General features: G+C 49.8%; 2 protein-coding genes across 3 annotated transcripts in view; one reads left to right on the top strand and one right to left on the bottom strand.

Annotated features, from left to right (window-relative positions):
• The window catches only part of IL17RB (interleukin 17 receptor B), a 14,571-nt gene extending 1,609 nt beyond the window's left edge, over positions 1-12,962 (bottom strand). Inside the window, exons 1-10 of one of the 2 annotated variants that reach the window (XM_036430850.2) lie at positions 12,770-12,961; positions 10,805-10,829; positions 9,576-9,704; positions 7,677-7,804; positions 6,921-7,047; positions 4,939-4,986; positions 3,777-3,916; positions 3,340-3,405; positions 2,201-2,300; positions 988-1,083 (exon numbers count right to left, since the gene is read on the bottom strand). In XM_036430850.2, the coding sequence (XP_036286743.1) occupies positions 988-1,083; positions 2,201-2,300; positions 3,340-3,405; positions 3,777-3,916; positions 4,939-4,986; positions 6,921-7,047; positions 7,677-7,804; positions 9,576-9,704; positions 10,805-10,829; positions 12,770-12,829 (919 nt within the window). In that variant the 5' untranslated portion in view covers positions 12,830-12,961. Of the gene's footprint in view, positions 1-987; positions 1,084-2,200; positions 2,301-3,339; positions 3,406-3,776; positions 3,917-4,938; positions 4,987-6,920; positions 7,048-7,676; positions 7,805-9,575; positions 9,705-10,804; positions 10,830-12,769 lie in introns of both variants that reach the window. The other variant, XM_036430851.2, reaches the window with a different exon arrangement.
• Positions 12,963-13,068: 106 nt separating this feature from the next.
• CHDH (choline dehydrogenase) overlaps positions 13,069-22,828 on the top strand; it is a 35,685-nt gene continuing 25,925 nt past the window's right edge. Inside the window, exons 1-2 of the mRNA XM_036430849.2 lie at positions 13,069-13,322; positions 18,971-19,037. The gene's annotated coding sequence lies outside the window, so the exon portion shown is untranslated. The remainder of the gene's footprint in view (positions 13,323-18,970; positions 19,038-22,828) is intronic.

A 22,828-nucleotide genomic window follows, 5' to 3' on the forward strand; every position in this document is an offset into this window, starting at 1 on the left:
AGGAACAAACATCCTGGCCTCTGCCCTTCACATTTCCGGTCAATTCAGTAGTAATTCCATTTTCTACCTGCAGGTGGTAGCATTTCTTTATAGATCCATAGTTAAGTGGCGCCCCTTTTCAGCTGGAACGGATCTGGAAAGCTGCCCTATGTGTGCTACCGAACAGAAACCATTTTTGAAAGTACTTTAATTCAGGCCACACAACATCTTCTAAGTACAAGTATTCCCGAGGTCCAAGTTCCACAGCTTTCTTAGCCTAGGTCACGAGATTAAGCTTGTTCTATCTATCAGATGTAGACTGCCTTTTTATTTCCTCCTCTCGCAGTGTGGTGTTTTTACTCATGTTTCTATAGTCAGTTCTCAATATTTTAATGTTGGCAAGTCCTTAGAGTGTATGAGTCTAAGTTGCCACTGTTCTTAAAAGAATTATTTTTAAAAATAGGAACTAGCAGAGAGTACCTGTCACAGGTACAGTACCATTCCTTATTAGCGATCTGTGCCCTTTTCAGTACATGCCCATGCTTCAGTGGTAAAAATAAAACATGATAGCCACAGGTTTGGAGATTCAGTCCCTGCTTTACTTCAGCAGATGTGACCCAGTCGTTAACGTCAGTTTTTAAGAGCGCTCTGGGCACTAAGTAAATGCTATCTGAGTCCTGTCCAGTGCCAAAATGGGATTGCTTCTAGAGCAGTGGTCGGCAAACTCATTAATCAACAGAGCCAAATATCAACAGTACAATGATTGAAATTTCTTTTGAGAGCCAAATTTTTTAAACTTAAACTTCTTTTACCGCCACTTCCTCAAAACAGACTCGCCTAGGCCATGGTATTTTGTGGAAGAGCCACCCTCGGGGGCCAAAGAGCCGCATGTGGCTCATGAGCCGCTGTTTGCTGACCAGTACTGCTCTAGAAGAATCTCCTTTAAAAACATTCAAAGTGTTATTTCTTCATCCAGGTTTCTTTAAAGCACGGCATTATTGCCCTTACCATGCCTCCGCATGAGACAGATCCCAACCGCCAGCATCCACAGGGCGGCCAGTGGGGCCAGGAGGAGAGGCAGCCAGCCATTGAGCACGCTTCTGCCTGCAGAAACAAAACCAAACCACATGACCTCCTATTTGGAAACTAAGATTTTTACTCTATACTTTGCAGAAGTTTAGACCCCTTTAAAACCAAAGGCCTCTAGATCTCTAGGTCTGCAGAATGGTATGTTTTCCTACAGTGTCCACATCTTTCTTTCACTCCATTCTCAAGAGGGATATAGGAGGAGGCAGAGAACAGTCCTCTCAAATCACTTGGGCTTCCTACTCCGTGTTTACACCGTGGTAACCAGAGTTCATGTTCTTTTTTTGTTTGTTTGTTTTGTTCTTTGATGAATTAATTTTATTCTGGGCACATACTTAGTAGCTAGTACCCAGAGATGGCCTTTTTAAAGGCTGTTTTGTAAGTCTTGGGTCTGTGGGGGGTATTGCCACCCCTCACAGAATGCCAGGACTAGGTAATCTCAGGCACACAGATGCGCTCAGGAGCCCACAGTCACTGTGGCCACACAGTCAGGACTGTTAGGCACCTGGGTTGTCTTCAGTTGATTTGGCTGCATTTCTAAGGACACTTGTCAAGTGTTGACTCCACCCTTGGGCTAGTTCCAGAACATCTTATTTGTCCATCTGTAAATGGGAACACCAACTTCTCTAAATCTGGAGACACATTTTCCAGAACATTCTGCTCTCCAATGAGGCGTGTCTTCTGGTGCCAGTATTCCTAATTTGTTATCCAAATGTTGGCCATGTGTCCCCATCAAGTTACAGCCACAGCCAGGCCTGGGCCATGGGGACTGATGAGATAAATGCAGGGAAATGCATATTCTCTTATTTACTCAGTCCTGTTATGCTCTTGACCTTTTTTCAGCAGATCCTTGTGGCTCTGAACATCCATTTTGCACTGTTTATTTCCCCCCCTTTTTGTATATATCGTGCTTCATAAAGGACTTGGGGTGGTCTTATAAATAAAGCCTTCGTTCTTATTCTAACCACAGGCTCTGGGCAGCTCTGACATCTTTCCCTGCCCCCTAGTTCAGCATCCACAGCAGGGACTCTGTCCCATCCCCATGTACACACTGTCAGATTCGTGGGGAGTGGTGACAGTGGCCCTCATGTCCTGAACCTCTTTGATCATCTGGTGACAGTGACTGGGCACTTACTGTTATCCAGAGGGAAGGACATATCTGTTTGTGGACAAAGCACAACAGTTCCTTTTCGACGGATGCAGTCGTTGCCACAGGTGCGGAAATACGGTGTCAACTGAGGGAAGAGGAGAGGCTCAGAAAGTACCCATCAGATGTCGGAGCAGAGTCTCAGCGTGATTCCCACTTCTCCCAAAACTTCTCTTCCTCCCTTTTCTGGTTTCAACCCTGTCCCCACTCTCCCACCCCTTATGATAAGGACATTTTCCCCTTGGTCACACTTCGGTGATAAAGCCCTAAAATCCAATCCAGTGACCCAAGAATGATACACCTTGTAAGTCTTCTGGGGTCTGAACCTAAACTTTGTACATGTTGCTATCATGTTACTTTCCATATCTATGTGGGTTAGGTCACGTCCCATATATACACAAATAGTTCCTCAAACAAGCGGCAGCAGAGCTCCTATTCATTTCCACTTGATGAAAGAAAGTGGAAATCAATAGGACTAGGGACTAGGAAAGTCTGGTTCCCTGGAAAAGGGTGTGGACAGGTATCTGCTCCCTCTGGCAGGGCAGGGCACTGCCTTTATGTTCCAAGGAATAGAAAACAAAAGCTCCTCCTATCTTAGGTGTGGCTGTGCCCCACTGAGACCCTCCACGGCCCCACATCATAAACTCAGATTTGAATGGGACCGGAGAGCATCTGCTCATCCAGCTTCCCTCCACCTGAGTAAACTGAGGCCTGTAAGGGCAGGCAGCAACCCTCCCAAGGCTCTACATTAACCGGGAACCCAAGTCTTGGCATTTCACAGTGTGTGTTACTTCATGCTGCAGTTAAAACAGGCTTGGGGAAATAACATGGTACTCCTGTCTCAGAATTACTCATAGACTTCGTGACAGAAAATGAAAACAAAAGTCCTTTGGAACGTCAGCAGCCACTAATAAAAAAAAGCAAAAGGGGCCATCGCTGTAAGGTCAGCCTCCTGACCTCCCCACTCCTGGGCCAGCCAAGGATTTCCCATTGACGTCACTTGCTGTGAGACAGCTGCAGAAACGCACAGGATGCGAACTCACTGCCACAGCTTTGAAAGGACTCATCAGAAGCCACTAACGGTGGAGAAACAGTCTTCCCCCCCCAGAGTCCTCGCTGAGCTTTACCTGGACCACGGCACCTTCACTCTCCTCAGTCACTGGAACCATGACGGAAACGTGAGTGAGTTTGCTCTGGCGCAGAGAAGGGAGACAAAATCAAGGATGTGCCATGTGAGTGAGTAGATCGAAGACAGCCAGTGAAGAAACCACTCTTCCCAAACTCCCCCAGTTCCTTAGACTACATGAACACGTGTTCCTTTCCTGCTTCGGATCCTCTCCCTTGATTGCAGCTTAGGTTCACAGGGACATTTCCAGGGAAGCCCCAGGGACTTGTTTTTCTCTGTTGAATCAGTAGGACTCACCCACCCCACTTGGACGGGAGACAGCCCTCCCCGGGGTCTCTCAAAAGAAAGGAATACTAGAGTGTCCACATTGTTCTTCAGCAGGTAAGGCAAGCTGGGGCTGAGGACGGGGTGGTGGTAAGGAATGAAGGGAAAGAGTACCTCCAGAACAGAACTCCCAATCACAGTTTCAGTTTGGATAAAAGCCATGTATCTGTTTCCAAGGGGACTGGTTGTAAAATTCACTTCTACCGTCTTCTCATCCTTCTTACAAGCAGTGATGTTTGGATCCCACAGACTTCCTGTCGGTCCAGAGAGAATCACATGGGTGAAGCTGCGAACTCTTCCCTCATTAAAGCCCCCAAAAGGGCTTGGCAAAAAACAAATACAAGTTTTCAGGACTACTCTATGAGGAGAAAATAGTTGTTTTTTTGCAAGTTCATGTAACTTGCAAATCAGCACGAGGTTCATTTCCAGGAAGGTGATATATAATAGCATGCCTTGTTTCCCCATCTAGGAGACCACTTCCAGCCCAGGCTCAGGCGGTCTTTAGGAGCAGCTCCAGGACTGGCTCAAGGTCCTCGGACCTCTTCACACCCTATTGTCCTCTACATCTGCTGACAAGGAGACTATGTGCTGCTTAGCCTGACACAGGATGCCTGTGGAATGGGGGTGCCTAAAAGCTAGGGACCAGTTCTGCTAAACACCACTAGCCTCTTGAGCGTCCTCAGACTATATTACCCAGAAATTTACACAAGTCCTTCTACAACCCTTGGAAATTGGACACTTGGGACTGATTTCAAAACTGAAAGGGTAGGGGTAGGTTCTAGTGGCCACGCATATAAGAGGTGACCCCTGTGAGGACACAGGTTGAGAACATGCTTTTAGGTCACTGCTTCAGCTAGCACTCACCAGGAATGTTTGCTAAACCACACAGCAGGTTCCCAGGGCCCTACGGCCACAGGTCAGAGATATAGGTTCTGAGTAGATGGAAGGACTTACAGACTCCCCTCCAGTCAGGAAGGGCCTTCCATCAGCACCCCCATATGTGGTTTGAGCTAAAATGTTGGTTTAGCCACCAGGGTGTGGCATGGTTCTGTCACTTGCTTACTACATAAACCCACTCCGGTCTGTCCTTCCTCGGACGCACTGGATGCGGGACTCAGTGGGCAAAGCCCTGGCGGCGTCAGCCTTCACTGCCCGGGCAGCTTGGATACATGGCCCTCTGACCTTGCCTCCATTCCTCATGGGAGATGGGCTGAGCTGCGTTGGCTCAAGTTACAAGTTCCTTCACATAACAAAAGCCAGTGGTGTATTTACTTACCTGCCTGGATGCACTGGGTTTTGTATTTCATTAGATGGTCTAGGCAGCCTGGAAATTTGCATGAAAGTTTTTACATTTTAGAAAAGGTATCTGCTCCACCCCCTTGCCAACAAGTACACACACATATATTATATATGCTCACCACACCCCATACAAATTGCCAGAACATTCAAGATGCGAAGTAAGATAGCAGATTTAAGTGGGACATGAACATTTTACTGTTGAACAGAAGATTATCTACCCATGCAATGATAACCAGGCCTAATTTAAATGCAGCCTTTATCACAACAGGATCTATGATCCCCCAAGAAGATTCAAACCAACGTTTAAAATGAGGTTTGGTGACGTGTCCATACTGCCTCTCCCAGGTGGTGGAACTTAGTCCACAACACACCCCCATCCCAAGTGGGGGAGACTTAGTGACTTGTATCCCAAAACTAGACTTGGGAAGGGGAAACAGTAGATTCACTAGTCCATGGAGAAGACTGGCAGGTCCAGTTAACCAAGTGATAAAGGTCAACACTACCAATGATGTGTGGATGTCACCCACCCCTGATGGGGTGCCACGAGAAGGTGCCTCACCCCTGAAGTACACTCAGATGGAGGACATTCCATAGACGCTGGCCAGTACTCCTCAGGACTGTTAAGGTCAAGAGGAACAGAGACTAAAGCTGTCACAGACTAGAGGAGACTGGGACAGCAAGAAGGACATTCAAGGAAAAGCTGGCAAAATTCAAATAAAGTCTGGAGCTTAGTTAATAGAAAAGTACAAACGTTGTTTCTTAGTTGTGACCTATGTCCCATGGTAATGTGAGATGTTAATGATAAGGGAAACGTTAAAGGGTATATGGAAACTCTGCGAACTATTCTTGCAACTTTTCTATAAATTTAAAATCATTCCAGCACAAACACATTTATATTATTTAAGATGAGATTTGTTATCAAGAAGAAAGCTGGAAAGTGCTGTGTAGTAAGAGGTGTGGCACCAAGAACACCCTGGACCACAGTCTCAAAGAAGATTGGGAATTGCCCATTTGGAAATTCACCCGAGACAGAGAACAGGAGTGGGGTACAAAACGGGTGACCATTCCAGATGGGAGTGCTGTGGGAACTGCTGCAGCCAGACACCATGCTGGCACCTTCACCCATGGTCCTGTCTCATCCTAACCACGGCCCCATGTGTGGCATTGCAGGTGTGACACTGGGGAGCTGATGGAATGACATAAAGCTGGGGAAAGAACCCAACATTCAACATAGCGCCACCTGCCTTCACCTACAGTTCAGGGACACACCGACTAATGGCTGTATATCCTCAGAGACCCTGCAGCATGCTCTCAACACAGCGTGCTAGGAAACCAAGACTGGAACGACATTATTATTTTCAAATATAAAAAAAATTAGAATTAGGGAGAGGGAGGGAGGGAGGGAGGGAGGGAGGGAGGGAGGAAAACATTGATGTGAGCAAGAAACATTGATCAGTTGCCTCCCACACACATCCTGACTGGGACTTGACCCTACAACCTTTTGGTGTATAATATGTGATGATGCTCCAACCAACGGAGCCACACCGGCCAGGTCTGGAACAAATGTTTTGCATCAGTGACAAAGAGTGGCTAATGTGCATGGACCAAGAAGGACCAGAGTTTGAATGTCAGGTTCTCTTTTACTGTGTGTGTGACCCAGCCAAGTTACTTGAGAAATGTCTTCACCTGTAAAGCTGCTCTCCCATCATCAGGATTATTGGAGGCTTACGTGGCATGATGCATTCAAGTGCTCAGCATAGTGCCTGACACATACAAATGGCTTTCCCCCAATTTTACCTCTCCTCGCCTCTGTGAGGTGCAGTTACCGTGGTGTCCGTATTACAAGACTTGGTAATGGCAAACACCTTGTCCAGGGTACCCTGGCTTCTCTATTCTAAGCCACATCCCCAACACAAGCCTCCCAGCAAGACAGAAGAACAGAAGACTGAAGAAGTTTACCTGGTGAGGTGAAATCCACAGACAGTGAGGGGCTGTCGTCATTCATATTTGCATTGGGGATGTTATGGGCCCCAATGAAGTATTGAGTGTTCAGCTCCACAGAGAAACCAATGTAGGAAAACGTCCACTGAAAGGCAAAGGAAGGGCCCCTAAATTTCTGAAACATGGCAATGCAGGAACACAGTACCTCTGTGGGGCCTTTTCATTCATAGTTTCACTCCTTAGCCTACTGCTGAAACAGGTCTCTAACCGATGTCTACCTAGAGCAGCAGTGGGGAATGTCTGGCCTTGAGCCATGTAAGGCCCTCGAAATCTAGCCCTGCCAAGGCATTGGGGATGACTTAATTAAACGTTTGAGCAAATACAGCAGGCTATGTTTAACTTGGTAATTTTGTATGGCCTGTGAATGATGTTGTAAATACCCGAATGGCTCTTGGCAGAAAAAAAGGTTCCCCACCCGACACAGGGCATGACCCCCACACAATCTGTCAGTGTAACTCACAGAATCAGAAAGGTGTAAGATTTTAGAGCCAGGATATAATTTAAGATCAGCCTCCCTAGCTTTACTGACAGGGAAACTAAGTCTGGGAGATGCTGACCTGCACAAGGCACACAGCAGAAAAGTGGCCCCAAATGGGCTTTGAACCCAAGTTGCAGGTGCTCGCCAGCCTGTGTGTGCAGCCCTCCATCCATGTCCCCCAGCAAAGGGCCTTCCCAGTTTTAAGGACAATTCTCCAAGTTTCTCCACGTGCTTACTTTGCCGCCAGCGGGTCTGGTCTGAGTCTGGAAGGCCTCTGTGTAATTGCACCTCACGCAGTCATAGAACTGGACGTTGCTTTTGCCCGACACACAGATCTTGGTGGCCTTCAGAAAGCGGATGCTGGCTAATGAGACGAGAGCAGCTGGTTATTTAGCACCCAGTATGTGGCCGGCTCGATGCTATGGGTGTACATTTCATACCACAGACCTAAAAGGTAGACACCATGGTTGTCCCCAGCTCACCATGGGGTGTATGACGTTTAGGAAGTTTCGGGGAGATTTGCCTCAGCTTACAGAGCTCATTGGGTAGAATATGGATTCAGATCCCAAAGCCCAAATGTTTTCCTCGTCACAGGTAAGCCTGAATTTCTTAGGATACCTGCAGAGGTGGCTCTGGCTCTGCACTCTTCTGAGTCTCTTCAGAAGTAAAAACCTTCCAGAATGGCATCACCAAGCCAGACCTGCTCTGACTGCACCTTTATTCATGCCGAGTCTTCTTCCTGGAGTGCCCTTTTCTCCTACCTCTCCAGGGCTTGCTCCCTCAAGGCCGAACTTATATCTATAACAACAGCTGGCAGATACGAGAGCACACCCTGCTAAGTATGGGGCCAAATGTGTTTTCACAACATCTAATTTAAAGTGACCTCACCAGGACCTGCTCCTCTCTTCCCTGCCCCCATCGACTCACAGCCCCTTCCGGGATTCCAAGAAATATCCCTGTGTCGGGTCCATAGCTGACTCACCTCTCTGTGCCTGGCACTCCCAGATTTCCTGACCAAATGGGATTTAACTGAATTTAGGGTGGGAACCACAGGTGTGGATTTTAGGACCCCAGAATTGGCTCCTCACAAGCTGCCTATAGGACTGCCAGGACTGTCACAATGCTACTGAGGAGTGGAAAACTCATCTAAGCCAGTGCTTTTCCTTTTTTTTTCCTCTTAAATTTTTGTTGAATTCACTGGGAGGTGACATTGGTTAATAAAATGACACAGGTTTCAAGTGTACAATTCTGTAATACATCATCTGTATATTGTATGTTCACCACCCAAGAGGTACTTTTCCTGAACTTGGGGGGGAGGGGGGGGTCATCTCTGTCCTCAACGTGTCTTCTTCCATGAGGTGTGACATTACACATAGAAGTACACAGATCAGCCAAAACCGGTTTGGCTCAATGGATAGAGCGTCGGCTTGGGGACTGAAGGGACCTGGGTTCGATTCCGGTCAAGGGCATGTACCTTGGTTGCAGGCATATCCCCAGTGGGGGGTGTGCAAGAGGCAGCTGATCAATGACTCTCATCGATGTTTCTAGCTCTCTCTCTCTCTCTCTCCCTCTCTGTACAAAAACAATAAAATATATTTAAAAAAAAAAAAAAAAAAAAAAAAGAAGTACACAGATCAGAAGGGCTCCACCTAATGAGGTTCACACTCAGGCGGCCAGTGCCCACATCGGAAACACCGCAGGAGTGTCCCTCCTGCTTCCTTTCAGTCACTCCCACCCCAGTGTAACCACTGTCCTGACTCCTAACTGCTTGCGTTAGTTTTGCTTTGCATTTTTATTAATGGAATCATATGGTACACGCGACGATAGGCATGTATGCAGATATGAACGTAGAAACGCTTTTGAATCTGGCCTCTTGGATGGGTGAGATTCATCCACACTGTGTACGGTCACAGCTTGTTCATGCTCATTGCACTGTTGGATTCCAGTCTGTGATTCCAATTCTAGTCAGGCATTTCCATCTTTGGGCTGTTATGAATGATGCTACGATGAACATTCTAGTATGTTGTTTTGGGTGCATGTATGTATATATTCTTCTGGGTATATGACTAGGATTAAAATGAAAGGATCACATAACCTGCACATTTCTACCTTAACTTTGATTGATGCAAACTTACCATCTGCTCGGAGTATCCAGCTTATGTTCATCAAAATTGAAGAGCTTTTCGTTACAACAGGTTCCACTCGAAGGTCCCTCAAGTCTCCTGGGGTCAGAGTGTGTCTGACCAGCCACTCTGGAGATGGTCCTAGGAGAAGGTGAGACTGCCCATGACACACCCCTCCCTTGCCCAATTCAATGCCATCTCCTCCGAGTGACTCTCCCTGATCCAACCCTCATTCACAGTCCATCCCTTCTCCCTGCTGAGGCAGCCTGACACTTCTCAGTGTTAACTGACTCAACCTCCTGGCCCCAACCTACACACCACTCGGGACCAGTCTAGGTGCCTCTGTATGCCTGTGTATGTATGTATTCAATGTATTTGACATGTTTACTAGACTCAAGCCTTCCCCATGCCTCAGCCTGGCCCACACACTTCCCACTTCCTGGTCTTTGCTTTTTCCTAGTCCTCTAGCTCACCCTCTTCATCTACATTTTTGGACAGAAATCCACCCAGTCTTCAAATGCTACACTCTCAAACAATCCTCTAAAATACTTGCTTCCTATTTCTAAGTGTAAGTGACCCCCCCACACACACACTTGTCTCCCCCCTCCTCCCCACCTCGAGAGGCAGACCTCACTGTCTACCTTGCACAGCCATTCCTGGCCTGCCTGTCCCCTCTTGCTGTCATTCTGGCCAGGATCTCCCCCTGCCCCTCCCCGCCCATCTGAAACACAGGGAGCTTGAAAGAGGTTGCATATACCGTATTTTTCGGACCATAAGATGCTCCGGACCATAAGACGCACCAGTTTTTAGAGAAGGGAAATGAAGAAAAAAAGATTCTGAAACAAATAGTGTCCTAAAATATTTTATGTGCATTAAAACCCAACATCACAGTCATAAACACATGTAATCAACCCTGTAAAGTAAACAGCAGCATTTAGAACCATTTTAGGGTGAGCACACAGAGACCACACAGAGCCGGGCAAGTAAAAAAACTTTTTTTTTAAAGTATATGTGTAGGCTATATTTGGACCATAAGATGCAGGGACTTTTCCCCCCCACTTCTGGGGGGAAAAAAGTGTGTCTTATGGTCCGAAAAATACGGTATATCAGCTAACAAAGCAATAGTTCACTGTAAGCCTGGCCTCCGATGACCCACGGCCTGGATTCGGGCCCTGTGAAAGTCCAACTGTGCTTTCAATTTCAATGCAAAGCCCCAAATACCCATTCCCCAGGACACCTACCATTCTCAGAGCCACACTGAATCGTCTGCAAGAGAGAGAAAAGCAAGTGTCATGCTGAATGCCAGCAAACCACTAGCCAAATTAGTCAAAACGCCATCTGTTTGTCTTAAATGCATATACAAGTGCTGAGTGCTTAAATAAACGCTGGGCTGACTCCCCTTCGCGGGGCGGGGGGGGGGGGGTGGGGGGCACGCACGCAGGTGTGGGGGAGACTAAGCTGCTCCATTGTGGACTGTGATGGACCATGGGCCAGCCATCAGCATACTAGGTCCGGAAGCCTGCTTAACACCTCAAAGACGGAGGGGATGGCTCTGGACCATCATGAAGACCCTTCACACTCTAACATTTAACCATAGGTTTCCAGGGCCAGCTAGTATATCGGATCTTTTTATTTTCCCCAGGTTAAGAACTGGCTACGCTAAGAAGATGAACAGAAGAAAGCCACAGATGCAGTTCATAGTACCTTCCACGGTTCTTGAAAATATGCTTCTAATGCAAAAGGATGGACTCGTCTGTGTTATTTACAAAGTCATGAAGCAACTGTGAGCTCATCATGTTATCTTTTTAAAAGAACTTAGACAAATAAATAAAAAGGCATCATTGGTGTCCAAGAAGGCCAGTACCTCCTCCTCTTGGAGTTAACTGCCCATTTTTAAAATATATATATTTTTATTGATTTCAGAGAGAAAGGGAGAGGGAAAGAGAGAGAAACATCAATGATAAGAGAGAATCATCAATCGGCTGCCTCCTGCATGCCCCCCACTGCAGAGTGAGCCCACAACCCAGACATGTGCCCTTGATCGGAATCAAACCTGGGACCCTTCAGTCAAAACTGGCTAGTAGGGCATTTAAAAAAAAGAAAAAGAAACAACTAGTAGTTTGGTTTTGAAATAAAATACTGAACCTTTTAGGCAGCAACAAGTACTAGTGACAAGACTCAGTGCCCTAAGTCCACCAGCTCTGAGAGCTGATTTCTCTCACCTCAACATTTCCAAACACTGTGTCAGACAGAAGGCAAGACTTTTGATGGTTTGGGTAATCTGGGTTTAGGTGCAATTGTCAGTCCCTCACCTTTGTCTTTTGAAGCTGAACTCCAAGGGATAATGTCAGACATTTTAAAAAACAAATCAGTCACCAAAAGGCTGGTGGGACAAGTTGTAGGAAGAAGCAAAGCAACAGATCTATATGTTAGAGAGCAAACCGTTAGCCCAATAGCAACCACGGCAGAGGCACAGAGTTCTTTCTCTAGTGGGAAAGGCCGAGGGGGTGCCTAACCCATTCCGGTGCGGCAGGGATAGCAGCTGAAGACATCAGGGTACCCGGATGGGGTTTGTCTTTCCATAAAGACCGTGCTATTATGTGATACGGCTGTGCTGAAAAGGGAGGGATGTACCTTCCAATACTGTTTGTGAGTGAGCTTTTTCCTCTTTAGTGACACAGAACATTCCCTGTTCAAAGTGCTGGGCAAGAAAGGAAATTCGTGCGGGAGAGGATAGCGCTTACCAGCTCCGGGGACCAGGCACCCCAGCACAGTGTGAACCAACATGACAAAAACAGCGAGTGGGAATGAAGAAGCAGATCCTGCCCCCAAAAGGTAGGCAAGGCCTCAAGAAGCCAAGCAGAAACAGTGCTGAGCACCTCCGGTGTGCTGGGCTCTTTGCGGCAGGCCCTCCTGTTCCTCCTCACTAGATTCTGGTGAGTTAGGTGGTTATCCTTTGCCTTACAGATGAGGACACATAGGCTCGGTGAGCAGAAATAGCTGGAATCCGAGTAAAAGAGTGGCATTTGAGCCTTGGTCTGTCTGACCAAGCAGCAGGAAGCCGGGTGCCGCCTGACCAGGACAAGTTTGGGTACCCCAGGGGTGCAGACTTGCCCTCTCTTAGAAAGCCTTAAGGCTTAAGCTGATCCTTCAGCCAACTTCAAGGTCCTGGCTGGAGGGATGGAAATGCGGGAAAGGGAGCTTACCGGCTCCTGGGACAGGGCACCCTGGCACAGCGCAGCCAAACTCAGCAACACCAGCGACATCGCAGGGCCACCGCCCCCCACCGCGCGGTCCTCGCCAGGTTCCCATAGCGCTCTTATAGGGCGCCCTGGAGCCACCCCTCCGGGCTCCGCCTCCCACAGCGCCAACCGGCCCCGCCGCCCACTCCCCGGGTGGGGACCTGGGAAGAGCCCTCGCCTGCGGGATCCAGAGGGATGGGCCGGTCCCAGCGGCTACAGACCCCTCGCGGCCGGAGCACGGGCACACGTGGGTGCGGAGTGAGCCAGGTGCAGGCGGCATTCCCGCCTCGGGTTGCGCGCGCCCGGCCCGCCCGAGCCGGCTGCCCGCCCGGCGTTGGTCCCCGCCCCGAGCCCGCCGCCCGCCGTTCCCCTCCCGGCCGCGGAGAGCGCGCGGGGCGCGGCTCCGGCAGTTAAAGTGCAGCGGGGCCCGGGCCGCCGCTCCTCCAGCTCAGCCTCTGCCCCCTCCCGCTCCGCACAGCCCACTGTCCCGTCCAGGCGCTGCGCCTAGCCGCCCAGGGTGAGTAGCAGCAGGGATCGGGCCCCAACCCCCGCCGACTCAGCCCACAACGGCGCGGTCCGCGCTCCGGGGCCTCCTCCGCCCCGCATGGACCCGGCCTCAGGCCGGAGGTTTGGTGAGGCAGGGAGACCCCGGCTGGGCGCTGAGACTGGGACACCACTTTATGCAAAATCCAGCCACCCCCCCCCCCCCAGCAAAAGGGGTGGGGCACGCCTTATTGAATTCTTCCTGGAGCTAGTTCGTGTTGCAGGAACTAAGTTCTATGTTATTTAGGTTTAGGGTAACAGAAATACTCCTCCCCCCCGCCCCCCAGGTTTTTCTGGTAAATGTAGATTTCCCCAAAAATGAAGGCTGGCATTAATACTTGGATCTCCCAAGGCTGTTTTTGCTGTGGTCCTACTGTGTGCCAGGTATATGGCCCACCTGCGGGGTTCTGCTTTGGGTCTGTATGGAGTGGGCCCAGCCTCAAGGTCAGGTGGGGACTCTGACATGCATATATGCGGGGTTCCAGGTGGCATTTCTAGAGGATTGATCTAGTTTGCAACTTTGGTTCTCCGGTTTCACTGTGCCCAGGATTCTCAGCATTGCCTTCAATGCAAATCCTGGCCCTTTCTCGGCGATTCTTACCAGACAGATGGGGCAGGGTCTGAGGTCTGCGTTTAACAAGCCCTCCCCGGTAAATCTGACACAGGCAGTGGGGGACTGCTTTTTGGAGACATAGTGGTTCCAGCAGCGTTTCCCAAACTTCTCTCATGATGAGAATCACCTGGTGGAGTTGTTACAATACAGATTCCTGAATCCCAACTAAGAAGTGCTAAACTAGAATTTTTGGGAACATATAGGTAAAATTGTATACTTAACGAGTGCTCTAAAGCTAAGTTCCCAAAAATTCTAGTTTAGCACTTCTTAATTGGGATTGAGGACTCTGTAGTTTAACAACTCCACCAGGTGATTCTCATCATGAGAGAAGTTTGGGAAACACTGGTTTAGGGGAAGGTTAATAAAAGTCAGCTGGGCTAACAGTCATCGCAGAGCTTGGAACTCAGCTGCTTCAGCCCTCTCTGTTTGCAAAGGACAAAGTTGAGGTGACCAAGTCACGTAAACTTGTAACCCAAGTTAGCTCCATTCTACAGATGAGAAGACTAAGACCTAGAGAGGGATGTGGGTCCCATGGATGGAATTGGAGGAGCTTGACTTAGTCAAGCAGCTGTTTTTGCTGCAGTCCTATGTGTGCCAGGCCTGGCCTCCTGCCAGGGGCCTGCATAGAGTGGGCCCAGCCTCAAGACCACCTAGGGTTCTGGCATGCATACCTGTGGGGTTCTAGGTGACATTTCCGGTTCCCGCCCAAGGAGAGTGAGGGGTTCAGGTGAGGTGGTTGCCTCACCCTTGCCTGGGGCTGGGTGACCCTGGACACCTTGCTCAACTCCTCTGAGCTGCTTTAAGCCCTGTGGTTCCTGATCTCGTTTCCAGCTCTAATAGCTGTCTTCTTAGCAAACACCTGCAGGATGCCAGTGCCGGGGTGCAAAGGTGAACACCACACGGGTGCGGGCTGCCGGGCCCTCTCGCACTGAGGATGAGTGTGGTGAGAGTATGTTCCAGGGCATGTGCCTGCCCTGCTGTGAAAGTGCTGAGATCATGAACTTTGTCCCGTGGTGGCCAGGAGTCCCGGCAGAGGTTTATTTAGGTGGTGGTCAGCATTCAGTTTTAGGAAGGCTACCTTGGTGGCCGTGTGGGTCAGTGGGAGGCCAGCCCCTCCGAGACCAGCAAGGAGGGAGCTGCTAACCGAACACTTGCGGCCCTGTGGTGGGCCAGGGCCAGGCTGGAGCTGCACTGGGTTTTCAGCAGCGCCAAACAGGCCTTTCTGTGGGAACGTGGGGCTGTTGAGTGGGAAGCGTTTGGGGACAACCAGGGGTGCAGGGGTCAAGCCTGGAGACAGGATCTTTGAGGCAGACATTTACAGGGGGTGCTGGAGAGGGGAGGAGAGCTTAGTGGAGGTCAGGGCCAGGAGGGGCTGCACCAGGAGTGAGGAGGCAGCTCGTGAGGACAGCTGGGGCAGGGGTCACGCAGAGGCGAGGTGAGACCTCCTGACCCACAGTGGCCCTGCTTTCTGTGGCTGCATCTGATCTGAGGGGCCCCCCGGCTTAGGTCACTGGCAGTTAGGTATGGTTTTGGCTAGAGGAGGTGAGAGGGCCATGGGAGTAAGTGGGTTCAGATATGCGAGTATGGGGGTTGGCTTTTTTAGCAATGGGAGAAGCTGAGGTTCTTCAGGAAAAGACACTGCTGGGCAATGGAGAAGGGGAGGGGAAGGTGAGGTGGTGTAGGGGTCGCTGAGCATGTGGGTAGGAGGGGAGGAAGGGATACTGAGCATTGGTGTGAGACACAGACTGAGTCCCCCATCCACTGCCCTGGGTCCAGGCGTGGGGGCGGGCACAGAGGAATGACACTGCTGAAAGTCTGGCCCCCTGTAGGATGGCAGTGCTGCCCAGGCTCTGCGACAGGATGGCAGAGTGCGGGGCCCAGAGGTGAGCCCTGCAGCCACACCTGGTGTTCTCTGTGGGCAAACAAGGTGTGCCCGCCTGTCCTCTCGGGGGGTGCCACGCTGCTCCGAAGGCCATTGCAGGTGTTCCCCCATGAGAGGCCCTTGTCGATGCAGGTGCAGTCTCCGAGGAGGCTGGTGGGGGGGGACCCCGCGTGCTTGGGTGCCTAAGCCCAGGATTGTGGTGGCTTTATACACGGAGGCAGGGCCACTGCGGGTCAGGAGGTGTCAGCTTCTCTCTCTCTCTCTCTCTCTCTCTCTCTCTCTCTCTCTCTCTCTCTCTCTCTCTCCGTGACCTCAGGCGCGGCTCTCCCCTCCTCAGAGCCTCATTTTCCTGTTCTGTAAAATCAGCAGATGAGAGTTGTCTTGGCAGTGTCTAAATGAGGTGACTCAACTCTGAGGGATGTGGCCTTTGGAAATACTGTGACCTTACCCCTTCGGTCATGAATTCTGCCAGGTCTTGTGTCTGAAAGAGCCACCGTGCAGTGTGACTTCATGCCAGGTATTGAGCGTACTCCTTAAATGCTTGAATGAATGAATGAGTGAATGCCTACCTTCCTGCAAGGCCAGCACCCAAGCCTACCCAGCTGGGAGAGCTGGTTTGGGCTTGTTCCTCTTCCTCCTCGGGTGGGCGAAGGTCAGGGCCTCTGCTGGAGCTGGAAGACTACTCTTTCCAGTCCCCATGGCCCCTGACCCCAGGCCCTCTGGGACAGGCTCTGGGTCACAGCTAGGGGTCGAGAAATACAGGGTCCCTCATCCTCTGGCTGAGCTACTCACTCCCCCGCTGCAGCCTTCAGCCAAGCTCTTGGTGTCTTGGAGCCTCAGTCTCATCCATCAATGGGGTTGACACCAGCCCTGCTGGACTGGCCAGGCTGTTGGGTGACTCTGAAGAGATGGGAGGAAAGTTGAAAGGTTTAAAGGTGCTGTGTAAATTTAGGGGCAGGGGAGGCAGGGCAGTTAAAGAACGAGTTAATGGCTCTATGGCCCAAATAGGGAAATTCCTTTGGACCCGGTGCAAGGACACTCTCAGGTTCTGTCACTGTTATCAGACCTTTGTATCTCCGCTGGAGCCATCCTGGGAGAACAGGGCCATTAGGGTTGTTGACATGTTCCAGGCCCTGCCTCCGCCCACACAGGTGGAATTTTCCACTTGGTTCCTCTTGCAAATATTAATCAAGGCCCCGCCAGTTAACAGTGGACTCATTGTCTTGTGAAGAGCAAGCCGTTTCTGGCGAATACTGGCTGCCTTCCAGGGCCCTGGTGCCTGCCCAAGCTGGGAGAGGGGGCCATTGGGAGCACTCTGCCCCCAGTACTCCCCCGCCCCACTCCACCCCCATCACCCATGTTCTGCTCCAGCTGGTTTGAGCTTCACGGAGTCAGCAGTCATGAAGCCACACAGAGGACTTGCCCTGCAAACATTTTCTCTGCTCCCGAAAGGGGGGGGGGGGGGGGGGCTGGCCCAGGAGCACACACAGGGACAGGCCACAGGCCTAACTCCACCTTAATATCACTGCGCCTGCTGAAACCCTGTGAAGTCACAGCCCATGTTACCTGCATTGATCTTCACATGTGTTGTCACATGGAGGTCTCAAATCAAGACCAAAGCACGGAGTGGGCAGCTGCTATTGTTCTCTAATTGGCCTCACAGGGCTGAAGGGGGATCTCTGGCCACTTGAGAGGGTGGGACAGGGAGCACCCTGTCGGGCACATGTAGCAGAGTTGGTGATCTGTTTTTTGCTTAGCAATACTTTACTTCATCTGTTATTTATAATGTTATTTATTGATCATAGTTGCAGCATCACTGCCCACACTTTATGAAGGAAGAAGTAGAGTAGCACGTATTTTTGGTGTGCACTTTTAATTCTAACGGAGCTGTGAAATGGGTGGCTCTGTTCCCATTTGATAGATGAGGAAACTGAGGCCCCCAAGAGTTGCTAACCTGTGAACAGTGGCACGGTTAGGACAGCAACCCGAAGGATCTTGACCACCAGTCCCTGTCACGTTTTTTAAAGCAGTGAAACTTGGACAAGGAGACCTGATATATAGAACACATGCAGGCGATGGCTGCATATCAGTCTGCTTGTAAGTTCCCACCTGTGATTTTTTTTCATGTCCTAGTCAGAGCAGCGATCCTATGATCATGAGCTCACTCTTGAAACCAGGGTGCTGGTTGGTGTCTTACACAAGCCCTGGTGCCTGATTGATTTCTGCACTTTAGTTCAGTGAGAGAATAATTTGTAGTTGGCACACGGAAGTAGTGGGGGTTTTAAGCAGCTCACCTTGCAGGCTGAGACCCTGCTGCGGAGAAAGCCAGCCAAAGTGTGAGGAAGAGGGCTGGCTAACTCGCATCTCCTCCCTGCACCAGTAACTTGTTTTTTATTATTATTATTATTATTATTATTATTATTATTATTTTGTTAATCCTCACCCATGGATATTTTTTCCATTGATTTTTAGAGAGTGGGGAACGGAGGGAGGAAGGGGGAAAGAGAAAGAGAGAAACACTGATGTGAGAGAGAGACATCGATTGGTTGCCTCCCTCATGCGCCCCGACTGGGACGGGATTGAACTTGTCACAGTCCCCGTATGTGCCCTTGACCAGAAGTTGAACCTGCCTTGTACAGGCCAGTGCTCTATCCACTGAGCACACGGGCCAGGGCCGTGCCAGCGGTTTATGGAGGAAAGTGTGGGCGTTGCCCACTAGGCTGCTCCCCGAGGAAAACCAGTGGGCTCTGCAGCGTCTAGTCAGTGCCGGGTTCGCAGGAGAGGGAGGACTGGAGCCGGGATCTTCGGCACACCTGAGCAGGTGGGTTTGGTTTCTAGGGGTTCATGTGCAGTCCCCAGCAGTGCTTCCCAGACTCTCTGTGCTGAAGGACCAGTCATTTGTTAGGTTTTTGAATTTTAATCTCTTCCAGGCCAGTTATAAAATGCAGTAAAAGTTGTTATAATAAAAATGTAGATACACAAAATTTAAGCCCGTTGTCTTTTTTTTTTTTTTTTTTTAAAGCCCACTGTCTTATTATAAGATTCAACAGACACAAAGCCACTGTGTGTCAAGTTCCTGCAGAAGCTTCTGAACTCTGACTTTCGATTCTGTACTTATCTTTCACAGACGATCGACAACAGCGCGCAGGCTGCACCGGCCACAGAGCCCGGATCCTGTCACATCTGGGTGGAAGGTGGGTGCTTTTCAATTGATATTTTGCAAACTGTTGGAAAGAGTCCTTGAAAGAGGAAGCTGGTGGCAAGCTTTTGCAGAACCCCGGACTTCTGTAGAATGGTTTGAAGTAAATCCTCAACCCGGACGTGGCTCTCACCTGAGAGGCCCTCCCGCCCTGGTTCCTGTTCCTCCCTCCTCTGGTACGGATGTTTGAGATTTAAATCAGACAAAACACCCTGCATGTGATGGAAAACTTGAAACACGTACAAAACTAACCAGAAGAGATTATTGCACTCTGATTTCTCATCATCTCACGGGCCACCCTGTTTTATCGCCTTCCCGGATCCTTGGGGTTATTTTAAGCCAAATTCCAAATATCCTTTTTGTGTGTGTGTGTGTGTGTCACATTTTCAGTTTGTGTTTCTGAAAGAGTTGTGCTAAGACAACACTTGTCACGTCTGACACACAAGCAGTGATTTCTTAACATCCTCACATTCCCAGGACCCAAATAAGATGCACACATTCTTTCGTAATCTATAGATTACCCTCCATCTCTGTCTGTCTGGTTTACTTTTATTTGGTTTATTTTGTTGTTGTTTTTTAAAAAACTATACTTTATTGATTTCTTACAGAGAGGAAGAGAGTGGGACAGAGAGTTAGAAACATCAATGAGAGAGAATCATCTATCAGCTGCCTCTTGCACACACCCTACTGGGGATGTGCCTGCAACCAAGGTACATGCCCTTGACCAGAATCGAACCCAGGACCTTTCAGTCCGCAGGCCGACGCTCTATCCACTGAGCTAAACCGGTTTCCGCTGGTTTACTTTTCACTTAAATTTATTGTTCAGGAAATGAGTGGCGTTTCGCGTAGCCTGGGGTCCCTGGGCTTTCTTTCACACATTCCTCTGACCTTTGTCCTCTGATTTGGGGGGTGGATGTAGAGGTGTGAGCAGATTCGGATTTGAAGTTTTTTGGCAAGGATATTGTATAGGACTTCTCCCAATCGGGCCTGTCTTGACTTGGAGAAGTTGTTTGTTTTGTTAACTTCTCCTGTGTGTGATGTTACTTTGGTGAGGCCCAAGCTGATCTTCCGTGGGTTCTGGAAGCCCCTTGGGCTGAGAACACCCATGGAGAGCAGATTGTGAGATGACATGGGAAGGGTTTGTGATGGCAGGGACATTGCTAAGATGCCATCGGAAGGGCTCCAGCCCAAGGGGATGCCTGGGATGGTGGAGCCTGATCGAGGCAGGAGTGCCCGGGGTGGACAGAAAGGGGGCAGATTCAACAGACCTGGCCCTACCCCTTTTAAGAGAAGTCACTGCCTCTGGGTGCCTTGGTTTCCATGCTTGCCGCCTCTCCTGAAGTGAGCAATGCATTTTTATATGCCAGTCACATAACAAGCATTTACTGAGAGCCTGTCGCGTGCCTGGCCCTGAGAGCTGTGCGCGCCTCCCACTGCAGATACAGTTGCAGCTCCGGGTACAGGTCCTGCAGGCGGAAATCTTGGTAACTCTTGGCCACGAGGCCACCAGGCTTCTGGTGGTCTCCGGGTTCCATACTGTGCCTGGCCCATAGGCATAGGGACAGGTGGGAAGGCCAGGTACCTCTAGGGACAGCGCCAGCCTCGGGGCACCGAGGACCTTGATGCTCCCGAGAAGCGAGAGCTTTGTGTTAGGGTCTGCTCACGGGGTCCTTTCTGAGGATGGTCCCACTTTTTACTGCGCCATACCTGCTGGCAGACAGTCAGCTTTTCACCATTGTCTGCCAGCATAAACATCTCAAGACAGAGCGCTGTGCTTGCTTTGTCAGAGCTCTCTTTTGGTTAAATTCCTAAAAGTGGGATTGCTGAGACAGAATGCTGCCCCTTTAAAATCCCGACACATCCATTGTCTTCCGGGAGGTTTCACCTGCTTCCCAGCTGTGCCCAAAGCAGAATCACCGTTGTGGGCCTCCCCTCCGCTGACCGCAGAGGCTGAAGCAGGTCTGGCTGAGACTGCTCCATCCCTCTCCAGGGTTCTGTCCTCTCTTCTCGAGTGACCCACAAAAGCCAGGATTCAGTGACTCAAAGGAACTAACCCCACCCCAGTCCAGTGCACTGGCCCAAAGCTAACAATGAACCATGCATGCACAGGTACATGTGTGGGCACACACACACATGCGTGCCAAGAAGTTGGAAGAACCCCATTTAAAGGGTAGTTTCAGAAAGTTTTGTCAGCTCCCCAGCTGTGTGACTGCAGCAGGCTGTGTCCCAGGTACAGGTGTTCCTGAGATGGTGGGTAAGCGTTTTGTTCTGGTTGCAGTTCTTTTGCATTTGAGGCCACCAAAATGATCGGACTCGTGCGATTGGTCACAAGCTCAGAATTACATGGAACTCTGTCTTGTCATGCATGAAATTCTGACCATGAAATGTGGCAAATTTTTCAATACCTTTTTAATACCAAGTCTTCACCTACTGATGTGAGAATTGTTAGTTGCCACAGAGTGCTGTGGTAATGAAATCCATTAGCCATAGTCAGTAGGGCGTGGTGGCCCCTACGTTTATTACTCCTCCGTTTATGTCATCTCTGCACTCAACTCAGCTGGTTCACCACTGGCCTTGAGGACAGTGGCCTTCAGTTGACCGAGCCTTACTACTCTGACAGAAGCGACACAGGGACTATGTGCCCAGCTCCAAGCTGACTGGGCGGTAGAAGGTGTGGCTCAGGGGAGCTGCCCTGTGCCCTGGGAAGATGAGTGTGATCTTGAAGGTCTTCTCCCCTTGACTGGGAGGCAGGGCAGGTGGTAGTTTCCTCTCCCTCTTGCACGAAGCAACAGAAGTGGAGAGACAGCATCCAGGTTGGTCAAGGGCACAGGCACCTGGAGTCAAAGGGAGCCTTGGATGCCACCTCACTTCAGCCTCCATTTATGGTAGGAATCCCCCATTTCTCTCTCTCTCTCTCTCTCTCTCTCTCTCTCTCTCTCTCTCTCTCACACACACACACACACACACGCACACACACTCTACTCACTCTAATGAACACACATGTTTTCCTGTCTTTCTCTGGTCCCATATGTCCTACCCCATCCCATCTTTAATTTTTCACACAGCCAATGCCAGGGGGCTGCTTCCCTGTCCAGGAAAATGGAAAGGGCTGTTTCTCTGTGACTCCTGCCACCTCCGCTTTCCCACCCCCATTGGTCCATCTGCCCACCCACCCGGTATGGGAGCCTGAGGGAGTACTGCACTAGAAGCAAAGGGGTCCCCGCCCCCAAGGAGGTAGGTTCCTTTGGGTAGCAGCCCCGCCCATCCCCCTTCTACCCACTGTGCACAGGGAGTATGTGTAGATCCTGCTACCTCCCAACACTGTGGGCCCAGTGCCTCTGGAGCCTGAGGGACTCCTCATCCCCCCAGCCCACGGCCTGGCTTCTGAAAGGCAGGGGGAGACAAAATGTAGTTACTTTTTTTTCAGGTTGAATTATATTCCGTGTTACCTGCTGATGGACATTTGCATTATTTCCACCTTTTAGCTATTTTGAATGGTGTTGCTAAATAGATGAGTGTATTAAGTATTTGTTTGGGTCCCTGCTTTCAGTTCTTTTGGGTGTATACCTAGGAGTGGAATTGCTATATCCTATGGTAATTCTAGGTTTAACTTTCAAGGAACCAACATATTGTTTTCCTCAGTGGCTATGCCATTTTATATTCCTATCAACAGTGAACAAGGGTACCATTTTCTCTACTTCCTGTCAACACTTGTTATTTTACATTTTTTTTAATTATAGGCATCCTAATGAGTGTGATGCCGTATCTCCTTGTGGTTTTAACTTG

This window comes from Pipistrellus kuhlii, unplaced genomic scaffold (genome assembly GCF_014108245.1).
Source record: "Pipistrellus kuhlii isolate mPipKuh1 unplaced genomic scaffold, mPipKuh1.p scaffold_m20_p_11, whole genome shotgun sequence".
Lineage (NCBI taxonomy): Eukaryota > Metazoa > Chordata > Mammalia > Chiroptera > Vespertilionidae > Pipistrellus > Pipistrellus kuhlii.